Genomic DNA, 25104 nt, shown 5'->3' with positions numbered 1-25104 from the left:
CCTTGGTTAGCACCAACCCTGCCCCCACTGGCTTTCTGGTACCCCCTGCTTTCCAAGATCCAGAATCTTCCCTGTCCCGCAGTTCCAGACACCAGTGGTCTATTCCCTGTTCACAGCCCCACCCGGCTGTAAGACTCTAAGGTCCTCACGTGCACCACACATATCTATCATCAGTGTACCCCTCAGGCTAAGGCCATCAAATAAAGCTATTTTGTACCAAGGCCTGGCCATCCTGCTGCCTCCCCTTCGACTCTGGCCCCTCCTCTGAGCCCCTATTCCCCTCCTCCCCCCTTCCCTCCTACCATACTCACTGCCCCCCAGGGCCAGCTGCCTCTGGAGTCCTATAGTCTGGGGACAGTGCCAAGGGGGCGGGAGGTGCCCGCCCTTCCCTCTGCCAACCCCCAGGGCAGGTGGGGGAGGGAGGACAGCATGGTAGAGAGGGGGTATCTGGAAGGCAAGACAAAGAAAACCATCGGCAGGCACCATCTGGTGCCCAGGGCCCTGGTGCCAAGAACTGAGGTCACTCCAATGCCAGGGGTGAGGGAGGAGGCGATGTTACAGGGAAAGGGAGTCGGGGTGAGCCCTGTCTGTGAATACTGGGAAAGAGTAAGGTTTAAGCCTAGGAAGTGGAAGGTTCAAGTCTTCCATGGTATTCTCCCTGACCCCAAAAAGGGGGTGTGTAGGGATGGATTGAATCTGGTGGGGATGAGTAGGGTCCGTCTCAGCTCTCTGCCCTTTCTCCATCAGAGCCCAGGAGTTAGTTGTCTGGGCAGGGCCTGGCCTTCCCCTGTTCTGCAGGGCAGGGTAGAAAGTCTGGCAGCACCCCCAGGGAATAGAAAGGGTGATGGAGAGAATTGAGAGGGAACTGAGCACTTGGAGACTCAAGTAGAGTTGCGGAGAGCAGGCAGGAGCCGTGCCGTCCTGCATCCTGCAAGGTGGGCAGGGGTACCAGAATTATACTAGAGAGAACCCCGTGCCTCCATCCCCCCAGGTTTGGACCCATACACAAAGGATGAAGCTTGAGTCTTAAGTAATAATACTTTTAATAAAATTAAGTTCTTAATAGCACATTTAATACATTAACCCTCCCCCTTCTTGGTTTCTCTGCATTTTTGTGCAACATCATTTTGACTTGATTATTCATGGGTCCATTTTGTTTCCCGCCTTTATTTTGCATTTGAAACATTTTTCCTTGGTGGATGTGTCTTCACTAGATGCCTCGAATTAACTGACCACAATCCTACTCTACTTTCTACAGTGGAGAGACCGTCCCCTGCCCCAGGGCTGTCTCCCCCCACCCACCCTACCCCACCCGCACCCTGGAGTGGGGAAGGGGCAGCCCTCCCCACCCCAGACGCTACCTTCCCAAACTAGCGGGGGTTTCTAGGACAATAAGAGCAGGGGGAAAATCTGTCCCTAGGTGGGGCTGTGGGGCGAGAAGAGTAAATTGGGGAGAGGGAGATGTGTTTGGGATCTAGGGCCAGGAAGGGGAATGACAGTCATTGGTGTAATGGAGCAGGCTCCTCTAAACAAATTAGAGCCCAGGGGCCTCTGCACTCCCTTGGACAGGAGGGAAGGGGACACCCTGATTGCAAGCTGGAGGTGGTAGAAGGCAAGTGCTTTAAAAAGTAGTTATCTCTGGGATACAGAGGCCATTGTGCCCCCAGGCTGAGGCACCATCAAAGACCTCTACCTGAACACTTACAGATGAAGTGGATTGGAGTAGAGGGCTAGGGGTCACCTGACCCCTGCCTCTGTACCCTTGGGGGCTGTTCTCAGTCTCCCCCTTACCCCATAGGATGGGAAACCCTTCTTGGAATCTAACTTCTATAAAGCACTTTGCAAAACTATAAAGCACAGTACAGCTTTCAAGAATGATTGAGATTGTTATTGCCACGGAGGTCAAAATCTAAGTGGAATATTAGGTGGGAACAAGGACGGGGGACTCACCCCCTCTGTCCTGAAGCTCTGAGAAGCTGAGAAGTGCATGTGTGTTTGTGGAATGACCTACCAGGCTCTCAAACCAATCTGTAGTGAAGTGGGTGGAAGTTACACTTCAAGGGCTTCCTCAGGGAGGCCTGGAAGAAGCTGGCCAAGGAGGGTTTGAGTTGAGCAGTCTCTGTCCTCCCTGAGACCTCAAGAGGACACATCACTTTGGAGGAAGGGCTGCCCAACAAAGACACAGGGATGGACAGAATGGCAAGGTCCCCAGGTGCAGGAATACAGGTAATATGCTTGCCTCCCTCTGCTCTCCCCAGCCCACCTCCCCCTGGTTGAAATGATCAGTGTCCATCCTTTCAAAGACCCTGGGTACTGAGCCCCTCCTCTATTTGTCCTATAACTGAAAAATCCAAGGATTCTCAGAATCAACCCCAGCGGGCTGGAAGCTCCCAACCTTAACTAGCAACCTGCTCCCACCCTGCTATCTGCAGATGGGGCAACGCAGGGTGTCACTTCCCATCTCTATTTTCCTTTTCCTTACGACTTTTATACATTCTACTGGACCAGGGGCCCTCGAGCTACTAAACTTTAAGCTATCTGAATATCATCTACTAAGTAACTAGTAATTCTTTCTTTTTCTCTAGGATTATATGAAATAAATTTGAATTATTATTATTAATAATTATTTTGTAGTATTCTTTTAAACCCCTCGGTTTCTTTTTCTTCTTTTTTTTTTTTTTGGTTCAAAAAAAAAAACAAAAACAAAAAAAACGATTTCTCTTTAATCTCTTATCTCTCTGAGGGTTCCCGTAGACCTGCTGGGCCTCAGTTCTGGACTTCCCTCCTCACCAGACCCTGGGAAATGGCAGGGGGAGGGGGACACCCCAGGATCCTCAGTCCTGCTTCTTCCTTTCTTGTTAATCCCTTTCTTTGTTTGGCTCTGCGGACTCCCCCAAGGGGGAGGGGAGAGAGGAGGGGAGCCCATGGAGTGAAATTCAATCTGTTTGCCTGGCCCCAGAGGGACCAGGCTCCCCTAGCCCCTCTCTTCACCATCCATCCCAGGATGCTTCCCCCAAAAGCAAATGAAATTCCTCCCCAAAAAAACGTGGGGGAAAAAGGAACGTAAACCCGAACATATATTAAAAACACTTTTTTAAGATTTAACTCTGAATACAAATGTATTTTTTCTTCTCTCCCTACATATATTCTAAACCTTCTAAATTTTTTTATTTTTTTAAGGATCACTTTATCATAAAATAAAATATCCTTTTCATATAATAAATTACCTAATAAAAAGTCTTTTTTTTTTTCATATTAGCCCAGGTTCTTTGCTACATTTATACGGTAATAAACGCCTTTATTAAAATAGAATATTAAATTATAAAGAACTGTGTTTTTTTTTTTGCTATTTTTGTTTTCTCTCCTCTGTGTTGGTCGCCTATCTCGCTCCCTCTCACGCTCTCTTTCTCTCCTCTATTTTGTCTCTCACTACGTGTGTTTTGCGTTTGTTTCTAGGTTTGGCTCAATTAGTAAGGGTGGGATTGCGTTTTCCTTGCGAGCCTCCTAGTGTAACAGTCTTCTGCCTTTGTGGGTAAGAAGTGGAGAGGGGGAGGGGGCTCGACAGACAGACATCCCTTCTTCCCACCCCCCTCCCTACCCCCCTCGGCGAGCGAGGGTGCCCATTTGGTTTGGTTTCTATTGTACAGACATCGCAGGATGGCTCACATTGGCGGGAGGAGGGAAGTTGTCACAGGTCAGTTTCCCTGGCCGTGACCTCCTTCCTCTCCCCTCCCTGGCTGGTGGTCTGGAGGGGAAGGCTGAGGAGAGGTGAGTTAATTCACAACAGGAGGAAGGAGAGGAGGAAATCCCCTCTTTACCCCCATCCCTGCACCCCCTCTCCATCCAGGAAAAATGGGACTCAGCTCGGTGCTCAGAGATCACTTTCAACAGTCCCACCACATTATATACAAAAATTTCCTGGGGACCCTCTGGGACTCCCATTCCCCCCATCCTCTCCCAGCCCGGCCAGCGGAACCAGGAGGGTGGGAGGCAGCCCCAAGAGAGCAACAGGAAAGCAGCAAAGGGGTTGCAAGTCCATAACAATACATGACTCTTGGAACAGGCCCTGCTGCACCCCAATCCTGCTCTGCCCTGGATTGACCCTTCTCCCAGGATCTGGTCTCTCTCTTCAGCCACAAGGGTGGGACAGAGACTTCATGATTTGCAGGGGGTCAGAGGGATGCAGGGATAGGGCACTGCAGAGGAGGAACAGCCCTTCCCTCCAGCAGCCTTCCCTCCTGCCTCAGCCCCTTTCCTGCTTTAGAAATAGCAGACACACTACCCTGGCTCTCCCCCACTCCCTCCACCGGAAAACCCAGTCCAAGAACTGCTCCCTAAATGTAATGCCCAAAGATGATAAAGATGGAGGTTTGACCCTTTGTATACCCCAGAATTAGTCCCCTCCTCAAATCTACACTGAGAAAGGGGATACATTCCATCAAGAAATCGAGGTGTTTCTTTGGAGAATTGGGGGAGAGGGCCTCCAGATGCTAAAAGAGGAATTAGGAGGAAACTATCAAAACGTTTTCTCCCTACGTCTCCCTGGAGGGACAGTGTCCCCAAAGCTGGGCTGGAAGGGGCAGGAGGGAGGGAAGAGAATGGAAGAAAGAGCAAGTCAGGGCTGGGAGGGGCAGCCACGGAGGGGAAGCAGTGCACAGAGCTGAGGGGAAGAGCAGAGGAAGAAGGACCTAAATGTCCGAAAGAGGGGGGAGCAGAGAATGAAGGGGAAAGCTGAAGGGGGCTGAGAGGAGCGCCCCCCCCTCCAAATTCCTCTAGCCCAGCTTTGTGGGAACAGATGAGTTCTGAGCCCTTTATTGATTAACAGACTTCCCTGCCTCCCCCCAGAAAAATCTCTATAGACTTCTGAAAGGACCCCGACCCCCTTATACTGTTGGAGACCCAGTAAGATTCCCCAACAGGATATGGCGGTGGAGGGCAATAGGGTCACGCTGGGAGGTCAGAGGCCAGGGCCAGAGGGCTTGGAAAGAGCACCTTTAGATACAGATGGCAATTCTCCCTCTCCCTTTCTCCAGCCCCTCCAGAGAAGGGGTGGAGTGACACACGGATGGGGAGGTGGACAGAGGGGGTCAGGATGCCTTAGTGGCCACCTCTGGCAAAACAAAAGTTTTTCTTAGCTGCTTCCAGATTGAAGGGTGTGTTGAGGTATCAGAGTTGTAACTCTAGTAAAATTTCCTGTCTGGCCCCCTCCCAACCTTTCCAGGACAGGGTGACCAGCGGCTCTGAAAGTGGCCCACCCTCCAGCCACCATCGCTTCCCCTCCCCCCTTCCTAGCGACTGAGTATCTCTAAGCACCCTGCCCCACCAATCACTGATTTCCAAAAGGCCCTGGTGGAAAAACAGCTCCGGGGGCAGGCCCCTGGGGAGTGGCTCCGGGAGGCAGGGGGCGGGGTGCTTAGGAGAATATTCGGATGGCTTGCGTGGCTGTGATGTGACAGACAGGACACTCCGGGTCCGTCCTCTCGCAGATGCGTACCGCACACTCCATACAGAACAGGTTGTGTCCGCAGGGCACCAGGGCGGCAGTCACCTCACTCTCGAAGCACACCATGCAATCCCGGCCGCCTCCGGGGCTCCGCAGGCCAGCCCCCCCAAGTTTAGAGAAGCCCTGCAGCGGTTCTCCGGGCGGGCGTCTGGGGAGTGCGGCCAGCTCAGGCCCCGCGGAAGAGGCCGGGGAGCGGTGCGCGCCGGGAGGCCCGGCGCGGGCCTTGGCCGACGAAGACGAGGAGGAGGAGGCAGAGGAGAAGAGCACCGAGGTGGGCGTGGCGTTCTCCTGGCCCGCCCAGAGCGGGGGGCTAGTCTCGGCCACACTGTAATACACATCCTGCTTGCCCACGCCGTAGCCCGGAAACAGGTACCCTCCGTAGCCAAAGTCCCCGCCCTGTTCGCCCAGGCGGGGGGCCTCAAAGCCCGAGTCCATGCCGCACTCGCCGATGCAGCCCAGGCTGTTCTGCCGGAAGGTGGAGAGGGGCTTGCAGCCGGGCGGGTGCACCCGCCAGGCCTCAGAGTAGCGGCTGTCGAGCGCGGCGTCGGGGCTCCCGGCCAGGAAGTCATTTTCATTGTTGTACTCGAGGATCTTGCCTGTGCGCACGGCGATGTGGGTCTCGATTTCCTCGCGCGCTCGCTCCACGTTGCCCGGTGCTCCCGTGATCTCGAATACCGGGTCGCGGTCCCGGCTTGGTGTGATAATGTACGTGTTGGTCTGCTGCTGGATTCGCTTGATGGTTGCCCCCTTGGGGCCCACCACCAGGCCCACCACACGGTAGGGCACCCGCACACGAATGGTCACCTGGCCGGGAAGAGCAGGCGCCACACCGAAGGCGGCGCCCGACTTATTGCGGGAGGCCCGGATCATGGAGAAGTGCTCGGCTGCTGAAATGATTTCCCGTCGGGCTGTAGCCACGTCCTCCCGCCGCCCGGTCACCATGAAAACTGGCTCCTCACCCCTCACCGGAGTCTTGATGTAGGTGTTGGTCTTGGCCCTCAGGGCTTTAATCTTGCATCCTGGGGTAGGGTGGGGAAGGGGAGAGAGAAAAAGAAACAAACAACACACCAAAGGTTTGTGCTGGGGCCCATAGACTTCAGCTTTTTAATCCAGCTCTCTGTGTCCAAGAAACCCGGCTGCCCTTTGAAAACCACCCCCATCTGCCCCGACTTGAACATTCCACTTGTATCTCAGATCTACCCCAAGTCTTTATCAGCCACTGATTTCCAAATGTACCAACTTTCCCTGGAATTTCCATTTGGGAAATTCCCTCAAATTCATTCACTCCCTGAAACCCCGAAACAATCACTCACAGACAAGCTACCAATCTCACATCTACAAACTCTTCCCCAGCACCATGTGCTGTTCCCTTAAATTCTCTACTGACCCTGATTACTTGCAAACTTCCAAATCACTTAACCTCCTCCACAATCTGTCACTGTCCCTGGTCTTTCCACAGAACCCCAATGAACTCAGTAACCTCAAAATTTATTCCTCACTTCACCTCCATTCACTAAAAGTGCTCTCCAGTTTACTCAGGGACCGCTGACCCCCATGTGCTCTATGATTATTCCCCCCATTAGTGTCTCTTACGGCCCCAAATTAATAGCAAGTTTGAAGCAACTGGTGGAGTGAGGGAGACTTGGAGGAGTCTGAGAATCAGGGTTTCAAAGGGCTGAGAAGGAATATGAAGATAAAGATGTGGGAGGGATACCACTGGACCCCATGGACACTCCTGCTGCCCTTTTTCTAGAGACAGGGAAGCGGTACTGGACTGATGGCTAAGTGGGGGAGGGAGGCATTATTCTGGTATTCTGGACCCAGACTCTTGCTTTGAAGTAGGACTGGGTTAAGGCTGGGTGGCTGGGGAAGGGAGGCAGGAAGAGAAAGCAGAAAGGCCCAGACAAAGAGAGACAAAGCAGAAGAAGGGGAAAAAGAAAAGTGAGGGAGGCTGGGACAGCCACACCATCTCTAAAGGTGGCAGACTTGGATGGGGAATAGACCAGCTTCTCCTTTCCCACGGTCCCTTTCCCTGCCCCTCGCAGCATCGAGCCTCAGAGACTCACATTTTCTTGACGCACACACTACATGTGTGAAGGGCTGTGATGCACAGCGAGCCTTTCTTTGAACAATACTTGTGGCACACGGTTCCTGTGCACTTCCACACGCATGGATGCTGTGTTTCAAGCCCTCATGCCTCCCACACTTCCACTCCTGCCATCCCGGACAGCAGACAGCACATTCCTACCCAGGTCTGCAACTTTTGCCCCACTCAAGTCCCACAGGCTTGAGGTGAGCTCATTTCCCCCCCTCTCCTTTCTCCACTCCAGACTGAGGGGTGGGAGGATAAGAGTGGATTGGGGGCAGATCTTCATGCCTTCAAGAGACCGCGCGGGAAGGAGGGTTTTCTCCTCCCGTTTTGTCTTCAGATCTCTTCTCTTGGCAGTTGAGAAGTCCTACCTGTTGTCAAACCCATGTCCTCACTGCTTTAATGTCAGTAAATGATTGTTCTATTTGGGAGGCACGGAGGATAGTAGAACTGTTAAGCCCCCTCTCCTACCACTTCTGCTCATGGCATCTGATAGGCACTGGGTTCTGGCTTGAAGTTTTGGGTCCAAAAACTTAAGTGAGACCGAAGTATCTCTGGGGGTTGTGTTAAGGGGGGCAGGCCAGGGCACAAGAAAAGCTGGAGGTGTGGAGGTGCAGAACTTAGGGGGATGGTCCTGATCCTGGGTTCCCAACTCCAAAGAAGCATCTCCACAAGGGAAGACCCACTGAGCTTCACCTTCTTAGAGGTCAAAAGGAGTAGTGGTACAGCAACAGGAGAAGGTAGGTTAGACAACAGGAAGGACTTCCATAAACTTAAGGAATGAGGAGGAGGCTTCTCTGAATAGGAGAAATACCTCTACTTTTATGAGACAGGCCCATCTGATGCGGAGGCAGAAGAATGACTCGATGAAATTCCGGGGCCTCCCAAGACCACCCCCACACCCAAGAAAAGATATCAGTGTCCCCACCCAATTCCAGGGCTCGGGATGCCTAGTTTCTGGGAACAAGAGAAAATCCAACTTTTCAAATCAGAAATCTCAAGAGATGGAGTGCCCCAGGGGATGAGGGCTGTGCAGGGGAGTGGCATCCTCCCCTCCTCCATTCTGGATCTCTCAGCAAAATCCCCCCGACCCCCAGCACTCAGGGTGGATGAGGTGGGATGTGAAGTAAGGGGCCCCCAGGCTCACCCCCTCCCCCAACCAGCAGACGGCTCCTCCCGCACTCCTAACCGGAATGCAGCTCCTCTATTGTTCCCCACTGTGGGACAGCTCCTCCCCTGCTCCTCCCCCACCCCACACCTCCCCAGCCCAGCCCCCTTGCAATTTCCACATCCCATCCCCCCCACTCCCCTTTGGGAAAAGGGGAAAGGGAAAAGTCCCCAAGATCTGCTCTGTCTGGACCCTCACCATACTCCCACCCCCATCAGCTCAGGGATGCTGGATCTGAGGAGGGTGTGGTATCAGACACTAGATTAATTCTACAACACCCCCCCCAGCACATCAGACACACGCCCTCCACCAAATCTCCAGGTGAGGGTTTCTCATCCCCCCCCACCCCCGCGGCTCTCCCCAGACCCCCTCCCACCCTGTATTACTCTCACTACCAGAGACCCCTCTCCAGGCCTCTGGCCCCTGGCGGTGGCCGGCCCAGAACAAAAGCCTGAGAGGGAGGAGAAGAGGTCCACGCCAAGACATGGCACTTACTGGAGGCACCCCTTCCAAAACCCCACAGACCCTTCAACTTTGGTGTGTGGATGATCACAGGACTCCCTCCTCCCGGCAGCCCCCCTCAGGACCTCTCCCCCAGGCTGGGACCCTCGTATGAGCCACACCCCCTTCCATTCCTACACTCAGTCCAACAAAGAGACAGAGACTCAGTCTAGCTTCCCGGGCCAGGTCTCCCCCATAGTCTGTAACTCCAGGCGGCAGAGGGTCCCAGGGGTACCCCCTTCCCAACCCACCAGCATATAGATACGGGAGTAGGGACTTCTGAGTAACTCTGCACATTCCGCCAGTTTTCCAGGTTAGGACTGGTCTCCCCCTCCGGACAGCCTCCCTGGATTGGGAGACCGAACCCCCTCCCCTTTCCCTCTCACTAAGAGAGGATATTTCTTTGTCTAAGGGCATAGCCCTGAGGGAGGTAGGATCCGGAGAACAGTCCCGACCGGGGGTAGCGGGGAACTTTGTGGCACTTGGAAATCAGGGTAGGGGGCGGGTCCCCCTTTGTGGGGAAGGGACAGAGCCGGAGGCAGACAAGGAGAGAGGAAATGAACTTTCTGTGTTAGGGATGGGGTGCCCCCACTCCAGTCCCTTTCCGCGGTCCCGGCGCCCGCTTACCTTGCCTACCCACGATCTCGGCCACGTGCTCGGATGTGGGCACCGGTACACACTCCGTGGTGTTGCTGCTGCCCTTCAGGCGCAGCTCGGCCTCTTTGTAGAGAGCGCAGAGCTTGGCGTCGCTGGCCCCTTTGGGGGCGGTGGGGGGCTGGGGCGTCTGTGCCGCGGGGGCCGCTGTCGGGGCGGCCGGGGGCGCCGCGGGCGGCGGCGGCTGGGCCGGCTGCGGGGGGGCGGCCGGCTGCGCGGGGGCGCCGCCCCCCCCACCTCCCCCATCCTCGCCCGCCGTGGGGGCGGGGGGCTCCCCCAAACCCAGGAGGCAGAGTTGATCGAGAGCCAGCTGAAGGGCGCGCTCGTCTTCCAGCAGCCCTCGGTCCTTAGCGCTTCCCCCGAAACATCCTAGTTCTCCAAAGCCCCCATTTCTTTCCATTATTCCAGATACCACTAGACTAGGCATGGCGAAACAAAAGCTGGGGGAGAGAGAGAGAGAGAGGGAGAGAGAGAGAGGTGGTGGAAGGGAAAAGAGGAGAGAGGCGGGGAGGGGAGAGGAGGGGAGGGGGGTGTGTGGGGAGGGGGGAACAAAGAACTGGGGAGGGGGGAAGAAAGCGAGATAGAAAGATAGACCCTCCCCCTAAGCCCCCCTCCCCAAACACCCTGTAACCCGACTCCCCTCGCCCCAGTCCCCGGGGTGGGGGCGGGGGGGAAAAGAGAAGCAAAACCAAGAAAGCAGATCTCCTCTCTCCCGGGGTGACGGGGGGCGGGGGGCTGCGGGATCTCTGCCCCCACCCCACCGCCTCGGACCCGGGGGTCTCTTGACCCCGCCGTCCAGACGCCCCCCTTAGTCTCCCGCACCGAGCCCCAGTCCAGGAGTTGCGCTCAGTGGCCCCCAATAGAGCCCAGCCCCTTCCAGCGCTCAAACTCTTTTGTTTTAAATGAACTGGATGGAGCAGCATGGAACTGACGGGAGGGGGGCGCGCCGGGGGCGCCCGGGGCATGCCGGGAGTTGTAGTTTCCTACCTTCTGGGGCGCGGGGACGAATTCCTTGACCCGAGGAGGATAATAGGGATGTGCTTTCGGTCCTACCTAAGGCTCGGAGGCAAAACTGGGGCTGAGCTGGAAGTCAAGGTCCCTGATTTTCCCAGGCGCGGGCTTGGGGAGAGCAGTGTTCAGAAACAAAACGAGTTGGAAAAAGGCTAAAGGAGCGCCTCCTCCCAACCCCCCCTGACTGGCTCCCTGCTGATCCCGACGGGTCTCGGGTCCCTCTTTCTTATGGTAATGGGGGAGGGGAAGACGCGAGGGCCGAGAGCGCTCCTCGCCGGGTCACTGCGGCTGGCTCGCGCTCCCCCCGCCCCCCCCCCGTCTCCTCTCTCCGTCTCTCTCCGCTTCCCCCCTCCCCGCCGCCCTCCCGCTCGGCTCCCCGCCTCCCACTCTCCCTGAGTCGATCGCTGCTCCGGGCCGCGGGGAGAGGCTCTGCGCAGAGCAGACAAAGCCCGCAGCCGCGATGCGGGGAGGATCCGGCTCTGCGTGCATTGGGGGCCAGGATGGGGTGCCGGGCTGGAGGGTGAGACCCCCTAGCAAAAAACGGGGTTCCCTCATCCCCAAGCCGCGAACCATCTCCCCTCCTTCCCTCCACCCCCAGTCTTGAAGATCTGAGAGGCACCGACTGGGAGGTGAGTTAGTTCACGTCCTTCTGGTCTGTGGAGGGGAGCTGGGAGGGCTGTGGAGTGGTGAGGATGGAGGGCGAGGAGCGGACTGGGGGGCAGAGAGTGGGGAGGCAAGGGCAAACTTAAAAGCAAAATGTGTAACAGCTGAGAAGCTTGAGGTTTGGGTGCGACAGAAGGAGGGGGCATGGAATCAAGCGAGGAGCCCTGACCTTCAGGCCGGGGCCATGCACATAGCTTTGGGGTGATTTGTACTTCAGCGTCCACCGTCATTCCACATTGTTTCGCCCACCGCTCTGCCAAGGAAAACCCTTTAGTTCAGCTCCTTTGATTCCGGAGATTTGGTGAAAGTCAAAGTAAGTTTTTAAGGTTTGAATTAGACAGTTGGGTTCTTTTGGAGGGAGTTTGGGGGAGTAGGGAGTGTATAAAATCTTCTCCCCTTAAACTTAAGCTTTTTTTGGGGGGTCACCTTTTTTATGCTTGGGTCTTTCCCAAGAGGAAAAGGATGGCACGGGGGGCATGAGGGGTTGAGGTCAGATTTTAAGAAGATATTTCCAAAAGTTTTTTTAAGAATGGGTGAGCTGCAGAGGTAAGGTGTCCTTTAGTCATGTGCGGTGGAAACCAAAACTCTGGACTAGCTTGTGAGGTAAAACCCTTCTTGGAAGCAGAAGAACAGATGAGATGACCTCATCCACCTGGCACTGTGAGGCCCTGAGGGCTGAGCGCTGAAGCCCAGTTGCTCCTATTGATTCCTGGAAAGAGTACATTGGCACAGCAGTGGGGGACAGGGCAGAGGATCTCAGGAGGACTGGCACACTGTGGGACTCTGGCTCCTTTGCTAGGCAGAGATCCAGGGGAGGGAAGCCATGACTAAGGAACCCCCAAAGGACCTGGAGTTGGGATTGAAGATTTAATATAAGATTAACAAGAAGCATTGTGGGATTAGGTGCTACCCCCAACAAACAAGGGTAGGAGAAGAATTGGAGGGTTAAGGTCATGTGGGAGTGGGCTGTTTCTGACTTTTGCCCCCCCTTTTCAAAAAATATTTATTTATGCATACAAGAGCTGGGATATAGGCCAGACATGGGGGATGGTGGTGAGAAGATTCACCAGAGACAGAGTGGGGAGCAGAACAGGCAGATACACTGAAATACACTGCTGAGGGGAGCAGCGGGCGAGTCAGGAGAGGTTTGCGCGCCATGTGGGTCACCTCCCTGGCCAGGGATGCTGGAGTGGCTGTGGATAGCTTCATAGTGCTGTGTCTTAACCCCTTGCACCACCAGGGAGGCCCTCTTGTCCCTTTTCTATCTGCTGGGGGGGGGGGGGAGGGCTGTGGTACTGGGGACCATGGAGCTGTGTCACTGGGGAAAATCTCCCATTCTGCTCAGGTGACCATCTATCACATTAATAGAGCTAGCAAATAGTTGCATGGGGCTTATTGTGTGCCAGGCATTTTTGTCACCAGCTGGCCTGAGCCTTCCTGTCCCCACCGAAATGAGATTCCCCCTAGACAGCCACCCCTGAACTTGCCCTGCTTTCATTTTCCTCCCCACAAAGCTAATTAAAGCAGGAGGTTAATGACCAAATAATCCTTGGGGATTTGGCCTGGGTGGAAAACAAAGGACAGAAGCAAGTGTGTGAGTGGGGAGGGGGACAGCTGCTGAATGAGAAGTGTAGGCTAAGGAGTGGGGTGGGAGAAGGGGGGGGTCCCTTCTGGACCACTGATCCAAGGAGGACACATCAGCCCCTCACCCCCACCCCAGTGCCAGCATTGTCCTTGGGTCCCAGTGTGATTGCAGACAAATATCCAAAGCAGGGGAGGTACAGTGCCTGCACACCACACCTCGGGGGCAGGACTCATGGCTGAGCACAGGAAGGTCCATAGCACTAGTGCATACCCAGAGTGTGTGCCTGCACATTATAGGGGTGGGGGGGTCGGTGGGGGGGATGCACCCACACTCGCAATCACCAGAGTGCCTGGGTGGTCCAGGTGCCTGAGTGTGGGTTACTTGAGGAACTGGATTCTTGGGGCAGGGTTTTGATGAGTCCTGATGGCCTTCTTTGTTCAGCTGCAGCCCCCAAACACACACACTTGGCTGAGCTAGTTTCTCTGTATGGGCACTCCTCTTCCTCATTCCTGCCCAGTCTAGAATTATGATGACAAGGAGGGATAAGAGCCAAAGGCCTTACTTTATACAATTTGGCCTTATTTTATGCAATTCACCCCATGCCCCATTCTCTGCCTTGCCAGAAAGGCGTGTCGGTGGGCACATATCTCTCTTGAAGGACTTGAAGACTGTGTCTCTCCTTGTCATTGTCTCTTACCGTTGCCCCCCAGTGCCTAGCACATGGCCTTCCTAGAGCAGCTCAGTAGGCTATGTTAGGTGTAACTGCTTCATGGTGAAGAGGAAGGAGCAGGCTCTTGGAGCCAAACATGCTGCTTGTTAGTTCCATCCCTTAGGCAAGCATTTACTGCAGAACTTTGATTTCCTCATCTCTGAAGTGGAAATAATAAGCCTAGTTCCTAGCACGGGGCCTGGCTACCTTAGGTGTTTAAAAAATCTGTTCATTTTCAGGCCCTCGTTGTTCTTCCCTTGCAGTTGACTTTACCCAGATTATAGTCTTATTTTAATTCATTTATTTAGCTAACCACTTCCTATTGCATTCCTAGGATGTGCCAGGACTGGTGGAGATCCGAATCACTGGGCATCCCTTGAATTCCATTTTAGATCTAGACTGGCAGAAAAAAATATCATCCCAAACAAACTACAGATAATTCCAAAAATTATTCCTATTGAGCAATGGAATGCAGGCAAACTCTGCCCTCTCCCCACCTCATACATACACACATAGGCCAGACTCCTGGACCCCGTAGAGTTGTTGAGTTAGCTGTCTGCACACTGTGTGTTTATGTGCAAATGTGTCTGAGTGCATGCATGTGTGTGTGTGCGTATACACAAGCCTGGCAGCAGGGCATGAAAGATGACCCAGGGTTTGTGTGGAGGCTGGAGAACAGGAAGGGGTGGGGGAAACAGACTGTGTTTATCTGGTGGAACTCTGTGCCTTTGCTCCTTGAAGCAAACCTGGCACCTGTTATCACGTCTACACAGCAAGTACCAAAGGATGGAGGCCCACACCTAACACCTGCCCCCCATATCCAAAGAGCCCTGAGGGAGAAGAGGTAACACAAGGGTCTGCTCCAAAGGCTGCCCTATCTGGTTTGGCTGCCCTTGAAGACATTATCTCGTCATCTCGCTCCTTGATCAGGATGTCCCAGTCTACTGTGCCTCCTCTCCTAGGCTTTATGGGGTTTCCACTATCTCTTCTTAAGACCCTCCTTTATAGGAAGTGCACCTTGCTATCGAACCACCATCTTTCCTGCGGAAAGTGCAATATTCTCTCTGTTTTTAGAACAGGCTCAACTTTTTAATTTCAATCACTGACAATATATTGCATGAAAGTCTGTGAGACACACATACAAAATACCAGACTTGATCTCCACCCTCAGCAAGATACAGAAACTGATCTACATGACCTAGAGAATGTGGCCAAAGAGGATTAAATGTGAAGGCAAAACAGTCTTTGGAACTTGGAGAGTTACAGGGATTGGAAGAGAAAGAAAGTGACTATGGGACCCTGATCTCCAGGGTTTTGAAAGGCCAGCCTGAGGTTTGGACCTGGACAAATACCTCTGTTCCTCCCTGTGCCCACTCTAGCACTCCCCTACCAGGTCCCTGGCACTGTCTGATTTCCCCAGGGAGAGCCATTCGGTGGGGCTGAGATGGAGCCAGCCCCCCACCCCCCCCAGACAGCTGGCCAACAGGACCTCTCTGGGACTTAGGTCTGAACCCGGGCGTCCGGGAGGCAGGTGATACTGGAGCTGTGACAGTTGGTCCCCAGATTCCTCATCCAAGCCAGATTCCTGGCTCCAGCTCTGGTTTCGAACTGGGTGAGGGAGGGGGTGGGGCTGCTAGTGCCAGCCAGGGCTGGGTGCTCTCTAGGGGCATGGAGGGGGAGGCAGCAGACAGGCCCTGGTAGTTGTTGAGGAGAGATCTTTCTAGTGCCCTCAGTCAGATACTGTGCTGAGTACTAACAGGACACTGAAGCACAAGACACATCTGGCGCAGATGAATTAATAGTTGCAAAAGACATACTACGTGGAATGTCATAGCAGGACTAGAAGTTTAATGGATGATGAATGAGTAGATAGCTTCGTCAACTATCTAATGACCTCATTTTACAGAGAAAAGACTGAGAGAACCCAAGTCCTGTGATTCTCTTGTGCCATCTGTTCAGTTATACTTCCTTTTTCAGGAAAGGGAAGAGGAAATAAGAGACAGCGGTGGGAAGGGACTTGCCATTTCCTGAGTGCCTGTTTATTGCCAGGCTCTCTTCTTGGCCTGGACAGATCTGATCTCATTTTATCCTCTTCAAAACTCTGTGAAGCTAAAATTGTCATCTTTACTTAACATGAAGGACCTAAGGCTCAGAGAGGTTAAGTACTTGCTCAGATCACACAGGTGGTAAGTGGACATTCTAGTGTTCAAAGCCAGATCTGTCTAATTACAGAATCTAGGACCCCAGAAGTAGACAGTGACACCCAGTATGAGTCTTGAGGCTGAGGAAGGAGTGATTGCTGAAGCTGGAGCAGTTGGATAGGCTTCCTGGGTGAAGTGGATCTGGAGTCCCTGCAGAATGACTGGGGTTCATTCCAAGGGAGAGGATTAGAGCGCTGGTGCCTGAGGTGTTCAGGGAAGCTTGCTAGTTGGATAGGGTTGGTTGGGAGTGGCAGCCTTACCTGAACCTGGAGGACCAGACCTGGGAGAAATAAAAGGTCTGTGAATCTTGGTCACTAGGTGGCGCTGCAGGCCAACTACTGGACGCTGCAAGAGTCCAGTCTTCACAGGCCAGCTAGGGCCCTGCTGGTTCTTCCCTGTTCAGCTGGGGCTCCAGGCACTGCCCTAATGCCACCTGTCCTGTATCCTCAGGTGTCATCTTGAGCTTCTACCTTGTCCTTTTCTGGCAGGACATCCAACAAGTGGAAATGATAAAGCTACCAGTCTATTCCTGACTCAGGTAGCTGAGACCTGGGCATCCCCCTGGGTCTGACCAGCTCCGTGAGCCAACCAGAGCCCCTTCCAGCTGTATCCACCTGCCCTCCTGAGTCCGGGGAGACTCTGTTCTGGGGCAGGCTAAAGAAACAGGCATTTGGGTCTGAGAGGGAATAATAATACCTACCTAATAAGGAACTTAAATTGTTCATCCAATAACTATATATTGAACCTTTGCTGTATCCGGCACCATTGTAGGCACTATGGATACACCACTGAATAGGACATGATGTGCCTCCTCTCAAGTTGCTGATCTTCTGTGGGGGAGGTAGGGTGGAGAGTGAACAGGGAGATGGTATAATTTCTGGTAGTGGTAATAAAATAAAATAAAAATAAAGCAGAATATGGGGTATATAGTTGTGAAGTAGCTGATAGAGAAAGGATGGTCATTGTGAGAATTTAACTGGACATATGAAAGCACAGTACCTGGCATCTTGTGAGCTATTGTTACTATTATTTCCCTTTGCTTCTATGCCTCTTTGTCACCAAGTTCCCCTTGTTCAGTCCCATATTCATGCCTTCTTCCAGTAGCTCCCTTGGGGGAAACAGGGACTAGCTTCCAACCAGGAACCTTGAGTTTTTAGTCCTGGCTCTGCCCGCAGAGGTCCAAAGCTGTTCCTTTCCTAGCTTCCACTAAAAGACATCACAAGCCAGAAATCTGGACCCTTTTCTTTTTAAAGATTTATTTTTTTAAAGATTTATTTATTGGGCCTCCCTGGTGGTGCAGGTGGTTGAGCGCCGCGCTGTGAAGCTGTCCGCAGCCTCTGCAGCGTGGTTTAGATCCTGGCCGGCCGGCGAGGATCCCACATGGCGTGGCAGACCTCTCCTGTCTTGCCAACTGCTCCCCTCAACAATGCATTTCGTCAGTCTGCCTGTTCTGTTCCCCGCTCTGTCTCTGGTGAATCCTCTTGGCCTCCCGTGCGTCTGGCCTGTACCCTAGTTCTTGTATAAAAATAAATAAATCTTAAAAAAATTATTTATGTATGCATACAAAAACTGGGGTGTAGGCCAGAAGTGGGGAGGGGTGAGAGGATTCACCAGATACAGAATGGGGAGCAGAACAAGCGGATCTACTGAAATACACTGCTGAGGGGTGGGAGCAGTGGACAAGACAGGAGAGGTCAGCTGTACCATGTGGGTCAGCTCCCTGGCAAGGGATGGAACTCATGCTGCAGTGGCTGGATAGGTTGATAGCGCTGACTTTAACCCCTGTGCCACCAGGGAGGCCCTAGAGCCTTTTCTAATTCCTGCCTTTCCCCTAACTTCCTCCCTCCCAGTCCTCCAAACTATTTGTCTCAAAACATTTGTTAAATGCATCATGCCCCCTCCTCCTGACCTGAGCGCATAGTAGCCTCTACCTGGTCTCCCTTCTCTCTTGTCTCCCCTGCAGTTTCCACTCTATTCTCCATAGTGGCCAGAGAGGTCATTAAAACAAAAACACACAAAAAAACCTGATTGCAAAACTCTCCTTAAAACTCCATAGTAGCTGGCCATTACCATGAGATTCAAGACCAGACTCCTCTATCTGGTTAAGAATGTCCTTCCCAGTCACCCCTGCCCACCTGTCCTGCTGATCCTGCCTCCCTCCCGCTCTCCATTCCAGGTACACAGGGGCCCCCATGTTATGCCCATCAACCCGTGCTGTCTCTGTCTGAGAATCCCTCACCCTTCACCTGGCTAATGCTGTTTTTTTAATTCTTTTTTTAAAAAAGATTTATTTATTTATGCATAGAAGAAATGGGGTAAAGGCCAGAGGATTCACGAAAGACTGAGCGGGGAACAGAACAGACAGGCTGACTGAAATCCACTGCTGAAAGAAGCAGCAGATGAGACAGACGAGGTCTGCTGTGCCATGTGGGTAGGTAGGGGGTAAGGGTAGGTAAGGGGGATCAAACTCTTGCTGCAGAGGCTGTGGATAGCTTCACAGTGCTGTGCTTAACCCATTGCATCACCAGGGAGGCCCGCAAATGCCATTTCATCTTGCAGAACCTAGCTTAGATATTGTTTTCCCTAGGAACTCTCCTCTGGCCATTTTTAGGGGTTTCCTACCATTTGTCACACTGCATTATAACTGTTTACATTTCTGTCTCCCCAGTACCTGGGGAGCTCCTTGAGAACAGGGACTGGACCTATTCCACTCAGGTATTCCCAGCACCTGCCACAGGGACTGGCACATAGTAGGTGCTCAATTAGTGTTTGCGGTTGGAAGCGTACTTCTGTCCTGAGCAGCCTCTCCCTGCCAAATATTCAACTTCTCCCCCTGCTCTCCCGGCATACCTTATACACTCTGCTTGATCTCTCCCTTCCCCCACTTGGGCTTTCACAGCCCTCCCCCATCTGATCTCCAAAGGGTGCTTTCTGCTTGCTTGGCATGTACTGTCACTGTTTCCTCCTGTTAGGACTTAGTCTGAACTCATACACAGCAGGAACTAATGATGGTGCTTATGCATGAACATGACTTTTGACTGATGTTCAGAAGGGCTCTTTGGGCTCTTCAAGCAGCTAAACCCCTCCCTCCGGTCACTGCTGGTAAATGAGACTTGCCACAGTAGTTCCTTGAGAGTGCAAAGAAGTACATGTAGGTCACTTGCCAGGTCCTCTCCACCTTCCCGGATTTTGCTGGTGCTATTGTCTCGGCCTCCACCCTTTCTTCCTCCCTCCTCTTGGCTATCTCCGAGAACTAAGTTCAGTGATTAGAGGCACATTCTTGGAGAGGCCTTCCTGACCATTCTGATGGACCTAGGTGCTGCTCTCAAGTCTGCGCTGGCAGTCAGTATCACCCCTTGGCTGGAGCTTAGCCCACAGTGCTGTCACAGCCAGTTTATTCCTTCTGCATGCTGTGCCATATTGAAAGCTCCCCCAGGGCAGGGGATGTGTCCCTCCCAAGCGTAGAACTGTCATTCAGTAAAAATTTGTTGAGTGAATGATTGAATGCAAATAAAAGGAAGAGAATCACTGCGTGATACAGAACAAGTCACTCCTCATCTTTGGCCCTCAGTTTCCTTCTGTAAAGTGGAGGCAGGAAAGTGTAGAACAATGATATGATGGCACTGTTTAATAACCAGAGGGGAAAAGTCCTCATTTGTCACAGTTGACAATTTCCATGGTATGAATTCTCTCACTGTGGCCAATTTTAATGTGAATGATGGGCCCTCACCAGCAGGTGGGTGGCTGGACCAGAGGACCTCCAAGACCCTTTCTAGTTCCAAATCCCTGCACAAGGTCCGCTCCCGGAGCCTCAGGGCCAGAGGTCAGTCTGCTCCCCAACACATCTAGTTATTTCATATAACCAGTCCCAGAACCTAGATAGCTACATCCCGACTGAATGGTGCTCCTTCTTGTCAGTATTCTAGGGCATGTTCATGCCCTTCCAGGTGACTAACTGTTGGACTCTCCCAGGCAGCCCCCACAGACTCCCCAGGCCCTGTTGTGTGGCCCAGGCCCTGACAGTCGGACCTGTGCGGTGGGACTGTCTACTCTGGTCTCCCCGTGTCCCTGTGTTTCTGTGCCCCACCTTCCCACCCTTAATGGGCTCCCTCAACACAGGAACTGTATCCAATCTCAATTCTTTTTTCTTTTTGTTTTTTTTTTAAGATTTATTTATTTATACAAGAGCTGGGGTATATAGGTCAGAGGTGTGGGAGGGTGAGAGGATTCACTAGAGACAGAGTGGGAGCAGAACAGGCAGACAGACTGAGAACACTGCTGAGGGAAGCAGCGGGCAAGACAGGAGAGGTCTGCTGTGCCATGTGGGCGTCTCCCTGGCTGGCCGGGAATCAAACTGGCGCTGCAAAGATTGTGGACAGCTTCACTGTGCTGCGCCCAACTCGCTGCACCACCAGGGAGGCCCTCAGTTATTTTTTCATGCTTAACATCTGCTCTCTGACCCTATTGGACCCTTCTTTTCAAAACTCTTATTCCTTTCCTGACTTTTCTCCTGCCTCCCTGGGTGCTCCTTTTTATCTCCTCTACCAGTGACTCTCCCTCTGTCCATAGGATCAGTGGTTTTCATGCCTGCTGGTTCCTTTCCCTGGAACACTTTCCTCTCACTTTCTGCCTGGCTACTCCAGTGGGACCCTGGATATGGATGTCCTCCAAATCCTGGCTACAGTTGATGCTGCTGCCTCCTGCCTGTGAGACCTGTGCAAATTATCTAACATCTCTGAATCTATTTCCACCATCTATAAAAGACATATAATAGTAGCAATTACTTCATGAGATCGTTGTGTGATTAGTGGGAAGAGGCATGTAAAGTACTGACTTAGAGTCTAATACACAGAAAGTGCTTAATAAAATGTTGGTTATTGTTGTTCAGAACTCAACTTAGTCATCCCTTCCTCAGAGAGGCCTGCTCCAAAACCGCAGTCTGAGTTAGCTATGTAGTTCTCTGCCCCCCTGGAAATCAAATTACCCCTTTGAGGCATTCATTGCAATTAATTGCTTGTTCCATGAAGACAAGAGCCATTTGAGGCACAGAGATGGTGTATATTTGTGAATGAAAGAATGAATGAATGAGTGAGTGAGTGAATGAGTGAATGATGTGGATGATTGTCTCCCCAGGGAGGACACAGCTAGGGCCGTTGTCACTCAGGACTGGCCTGAACACACCTACCACTGAGAAGGGGCTGGTCCTCCCAAGCCAGCAGGTGGCGCCAGTGCCTGCCAGTCTCTGCCCTTGGCCACCTCCCTTGCCCTTGCTGGTCTCCCGCCCTAGTGTGAAGTCTGAACACGACAAGAGAGATGGTATTTTAAGGCATGATGGGGCTCCCCAACCCTAGCAGTGGAGTTGATGCTTGCTCACCTCTCATGGACAGATGTTTTCCTGGGGGTGCTCAGCCTAACTTGGCAGGAAAAGGAGTGGGGAACGCTGGGGAAAAGGGTCTGACTGAGCACTGGGGGACACAGACCGCAGAGTGGGGACTGGGCTGATGGTCTCCCAGGGACGTAAAACGAGAAGTGGTTGTCAATCAACGAGTCAAAAACTGAGATCTAGGAACCAGACGACACATGGGGGCCACTGTGGTGAAATTGATCAGTGAGAGAGGAAGGGGAGGCCCCGTTTCTATGACAATGGCAATGTTTGTGGCAAGCTGGGGACTCCTGGGTCCCCAGAGCCTGTGAGCAGTGATTCATCACAGGAAAGGGAAGGTTGCGGAAAGATGGTTCTGGGGACTGGATTTCGCTGAGGCTGCTTCTCATTGCTCAGCACATGTTCTCTAACCCTGCCATGGGCCTGTGTTCTGCCAGGTACTAGGAGGGAAACTGAGGAACTGAGGAATTGAGCCCCCACAGGGACAGGCCCCCTGCTCCTCACTGGACATATTCATCTCATTATTGCTTACCATGGCTATCTGGAATTGCTATTACCCCATTTTACAGAAGAGGAGACTGCTCCCCTACCCCCTCCTGCCCCCCGCCCAGATCAGGGTGACACAGATGGGACATGAATGGCAGAACCAGGATTAGAACTCATGCTAGTCCAACCCTGACCATGCTGGTGAAGACCCAGAAAGCAGAAAAGGGAGAACTGGGGTGTGGAAATTAAAATGGTCTAAGACCCAGGTGGAGATGGGACAGGGCCCCTAACTCCCCAAGCCTTCCTGCCTACCTTGCTTTGTGTGACCCCAAAACTGATAGGGAGGGAGGCTCGAGAATGCATGGCTGACGTGGACCAGAAAGTGCATCCTGCCTGGCACTTTTTTCCAAACCCAAGAAAGCAGGTCCCCATCCCAGTCTATCCAACACCCCCGTCATTTTCTCTGCTCTGCCCTAGTCCCAGGGCAGGAGTGTGTATGTGAGACAGACATCATCATGCCTGTCACTCGATCCTCACCCCCAGTCCCTGCTGGAAGCCTGGGAGTTCCCAACCTCTGACAGGTTTAGCCATGGGGCTCCCACAATTTCAGTATGAGAGGGGTGTCCCCGCCCTACTCCCAGTCCCCTATGGCATGCCCAGCCTTTTACCATCTCTTCTTCCTCAGCAACAGAAGGGAAGGAGGGTAGACGGGCCTAAGAAATCTTCCAGTCTAAGCTTGTTTTGCTCCTGAAGTGAGGAAACTGAGGCTCATAGAAGCGAAGCAATTTCTCCAAGGTCACAGTGACTTAGTGGAAGAGAGAACTAGATCCCTTAACTCCTGGCTCTGAGTTCAGTGATCCCTGAAAGAACTTGGATTTGGCTCTGGGTTCCTGACTCTGGAAATGGAGTCAGGCAGATGAACCTGAGGGAAAGGCTACAATGGAGTAACCTGGTGTTGTCCCGTTTCCAAGTATTACACCTGGAAAGAAGGCATGTACTTCGTGCTCCACCCATCCACCTTGTTACACCAGGAATAACTGAGGTGAGGTCATTGGGAAGACTTACAGATCTTTGTCAGGGGAACAAAATCTGGGGTTATAGTGGGCTGTGTGATCTCAGGCAAATCACTTAACCTCTCTGAGCCCCGCTGATGTGTGGGGTACTCTAACTTCAGGGTTGCAGGGAGGATGAATTGTAAATTGTGGTGGTTGGATGGTGGATGGATGATGGTGAATTGTGGTGTGAATGTTCTTGGTTGTCAGGGAAGGCAAATATGCCTAAGGGAACTGGGAGACAGAGCTGTCTTGCAGGGCAGAGGTGAGAAGCTAAGGTGCTTAATAACTTTGATCCTTAGGAAAGCAAGGAAGGAGTAGGAAGTTTCCACATACTCTACACAAGCAACAATTATCTTCCCTGGGGATTGGGGAAGGTGGGCAGCAGTTTCTGCAGACCCCAGGGGTGCCCAGAGGCTGTGGGAAACTGAGTACTAATTAGTTATTGCTCCCTAATTGGGCTTAATTGCCTCCTTGTGATCAGCAATTAGAAGAATGTGTCAATTAGCAGGGGTGGGGGTGATAGCTCAGCTGGGGATGGTCTGGGCTCCCCTTCCAGAGGGGAGGGAAGCATGCAGGTGAAGTGGGTCCCAGGGGAGGTTGCCCCCCTGTGAGTCCCTCACCACCCAACTGTCAGTATGGGGACCAGGAATCTCTAGATCTCTCACCTGCCTTTGGCTTCTCTGACCTCAGTTTACCCCCTCTCACTGGCTTTCTGGTTTTCACACCTTTCTACTCATCAGAGACTTGGGATCTGGGCCTGGCACCACCACTAACTCCTTTGCACCTTTGAAGTTGACAGGTATGGGGTCAGGGCCCAGAGACTTCAAAGTGAAGTCTTTACCACTAAATTCCAGGTTTACCACTAAATAGCTATGTGACCTTAGACCCATTGTACTTTGTTTTCTCACCAGCAAAATGGAGCTGATGATAACAACCTCTCACGTGTAGGGCTCTGGAAAGGAGCAGGTACAGGCCACACCTGCACTTTTTAGAACACTGTCCAGTATTGTAATCTCTAAGGGTTAGCTGGGGTTAGAATTCCCACTCTGTACCTCAGCTTCTTCATCTGTTAAATGATAGCCTGAAATGGTGTTGGTGTTTACTGAAAAATGTGAAAAGATACCTGGGTCTCACCCCAGACCAGTTATTGAATCAAAATATCTGAGACTTTGGATGTTGGTAGTGTAGAAAGCCCCGCTCCCCAGCAACGTTGATGCTCAGTGAGGATTGAAATCACAGTGGATGGCCTGGAAGTTTCCACGAAGCCCTGACTCTTGAAAACCCCACCAGTACCCCCGAGGCTCCTGGGGCAGAGCAGCTCTCTGTTCCATACCCCACAGGTGCCTCTGGCTGCAGTTTGATAAGAGCCCCTGTGCAGCCGGAAGCAGATCCCTCCCCGCTCAGATCAGCTCCTCTATAAAATGAAAATAATGACCTTGCCATGTTCACCTCCCAGGGTTGCCAGAGATAATGGTTCACTAGTGATAGGACCTGCTATAAAGGTAGGCAATAAACAATAAAAACCTCTCATAAAAAATATTAAAAAAAAAAGGCAGGCAATTATACCATCCCTCCTCTTGATAAACATTTATCGAGGGCCTAGCCTGTACCCCATATCTTTTACATACAGGACTATGGACTGATATTCTCCTGGAGAGATCTTTCCCGAACTGGCAAAGAAGGAGACCTTTGCGCTAACCTCTTTTGGGTATCAAATGAGCTAATAAAAGGAAAGCACCTAGCATAGGCCCTGCCGCTCTCACAATAGCGGCTTTGCCCTCAGTGTTGTTACCATGTCCCGACTGGAGGCTCAGAGAAGCCAGTTGCAGAACAACAGGGAACTCCCACAAAGGAAGGCAGTGAGGGGCACGTGGGAGGTCGGCAAGGCTAGAATTAGGAGTTGGAGAGTGGGGTGTGTGGAAAGGTAGAGGGAGAAGCAGAGAACACTGGTTCTCGATGGAGGTCTGGGGAGATGCTCGGCTCCAACAGGAATTGACAGCACTGCAAGGGCCAGGCCCCTGCCAGGTGCTGGGAGCAGAGGAGTGGCCAGACGACCCCACCCCCACTACCTTACCCTCCAGGAGTTCCCCTAATGG

General features: G+C 52.6%; 1 protein-coding gene across 1 annotated transcript; it reads right to left on the bottom strand.

Annotated features, from left to right (window-relative positions):
- Positions 1-5413: 5413 nt before the first annotated feature.
- MEX3A (mex-3 RNA binding family member A) lies at positions 5414-10342 on the bottom strand (the record flags this gene model as incomplete). Its single annotated transcript, XM_084243495.1, has 2 exons — positions 5414-6522; positions 9889-10342. The coding sequence occupies 2 exons, from the start codon at positions 10340-10342 to the stop codon at positions 5414-5416; spliced, it is 1563 nt and encodes a 520-aa protein (XP_084099621.1).
- Positions 10343-25104: the final 14762 nt, after the last annotated feature.

Source organism: Talpa europaea (genome assembly GCF_964194135.1).
Source record: "Talpa europaea genome assembly, chromosome: 9".
NCBI lineage: Eukaryota > Metazoa > Chordata > Mammalia > Eulipotyphla > Talpidae > Talpa > Talpa europaea.
Note: the sequence above shows the minus strand (reverse complement) of the source record. Positions and strands in the feature narration are given on the sequence as shown.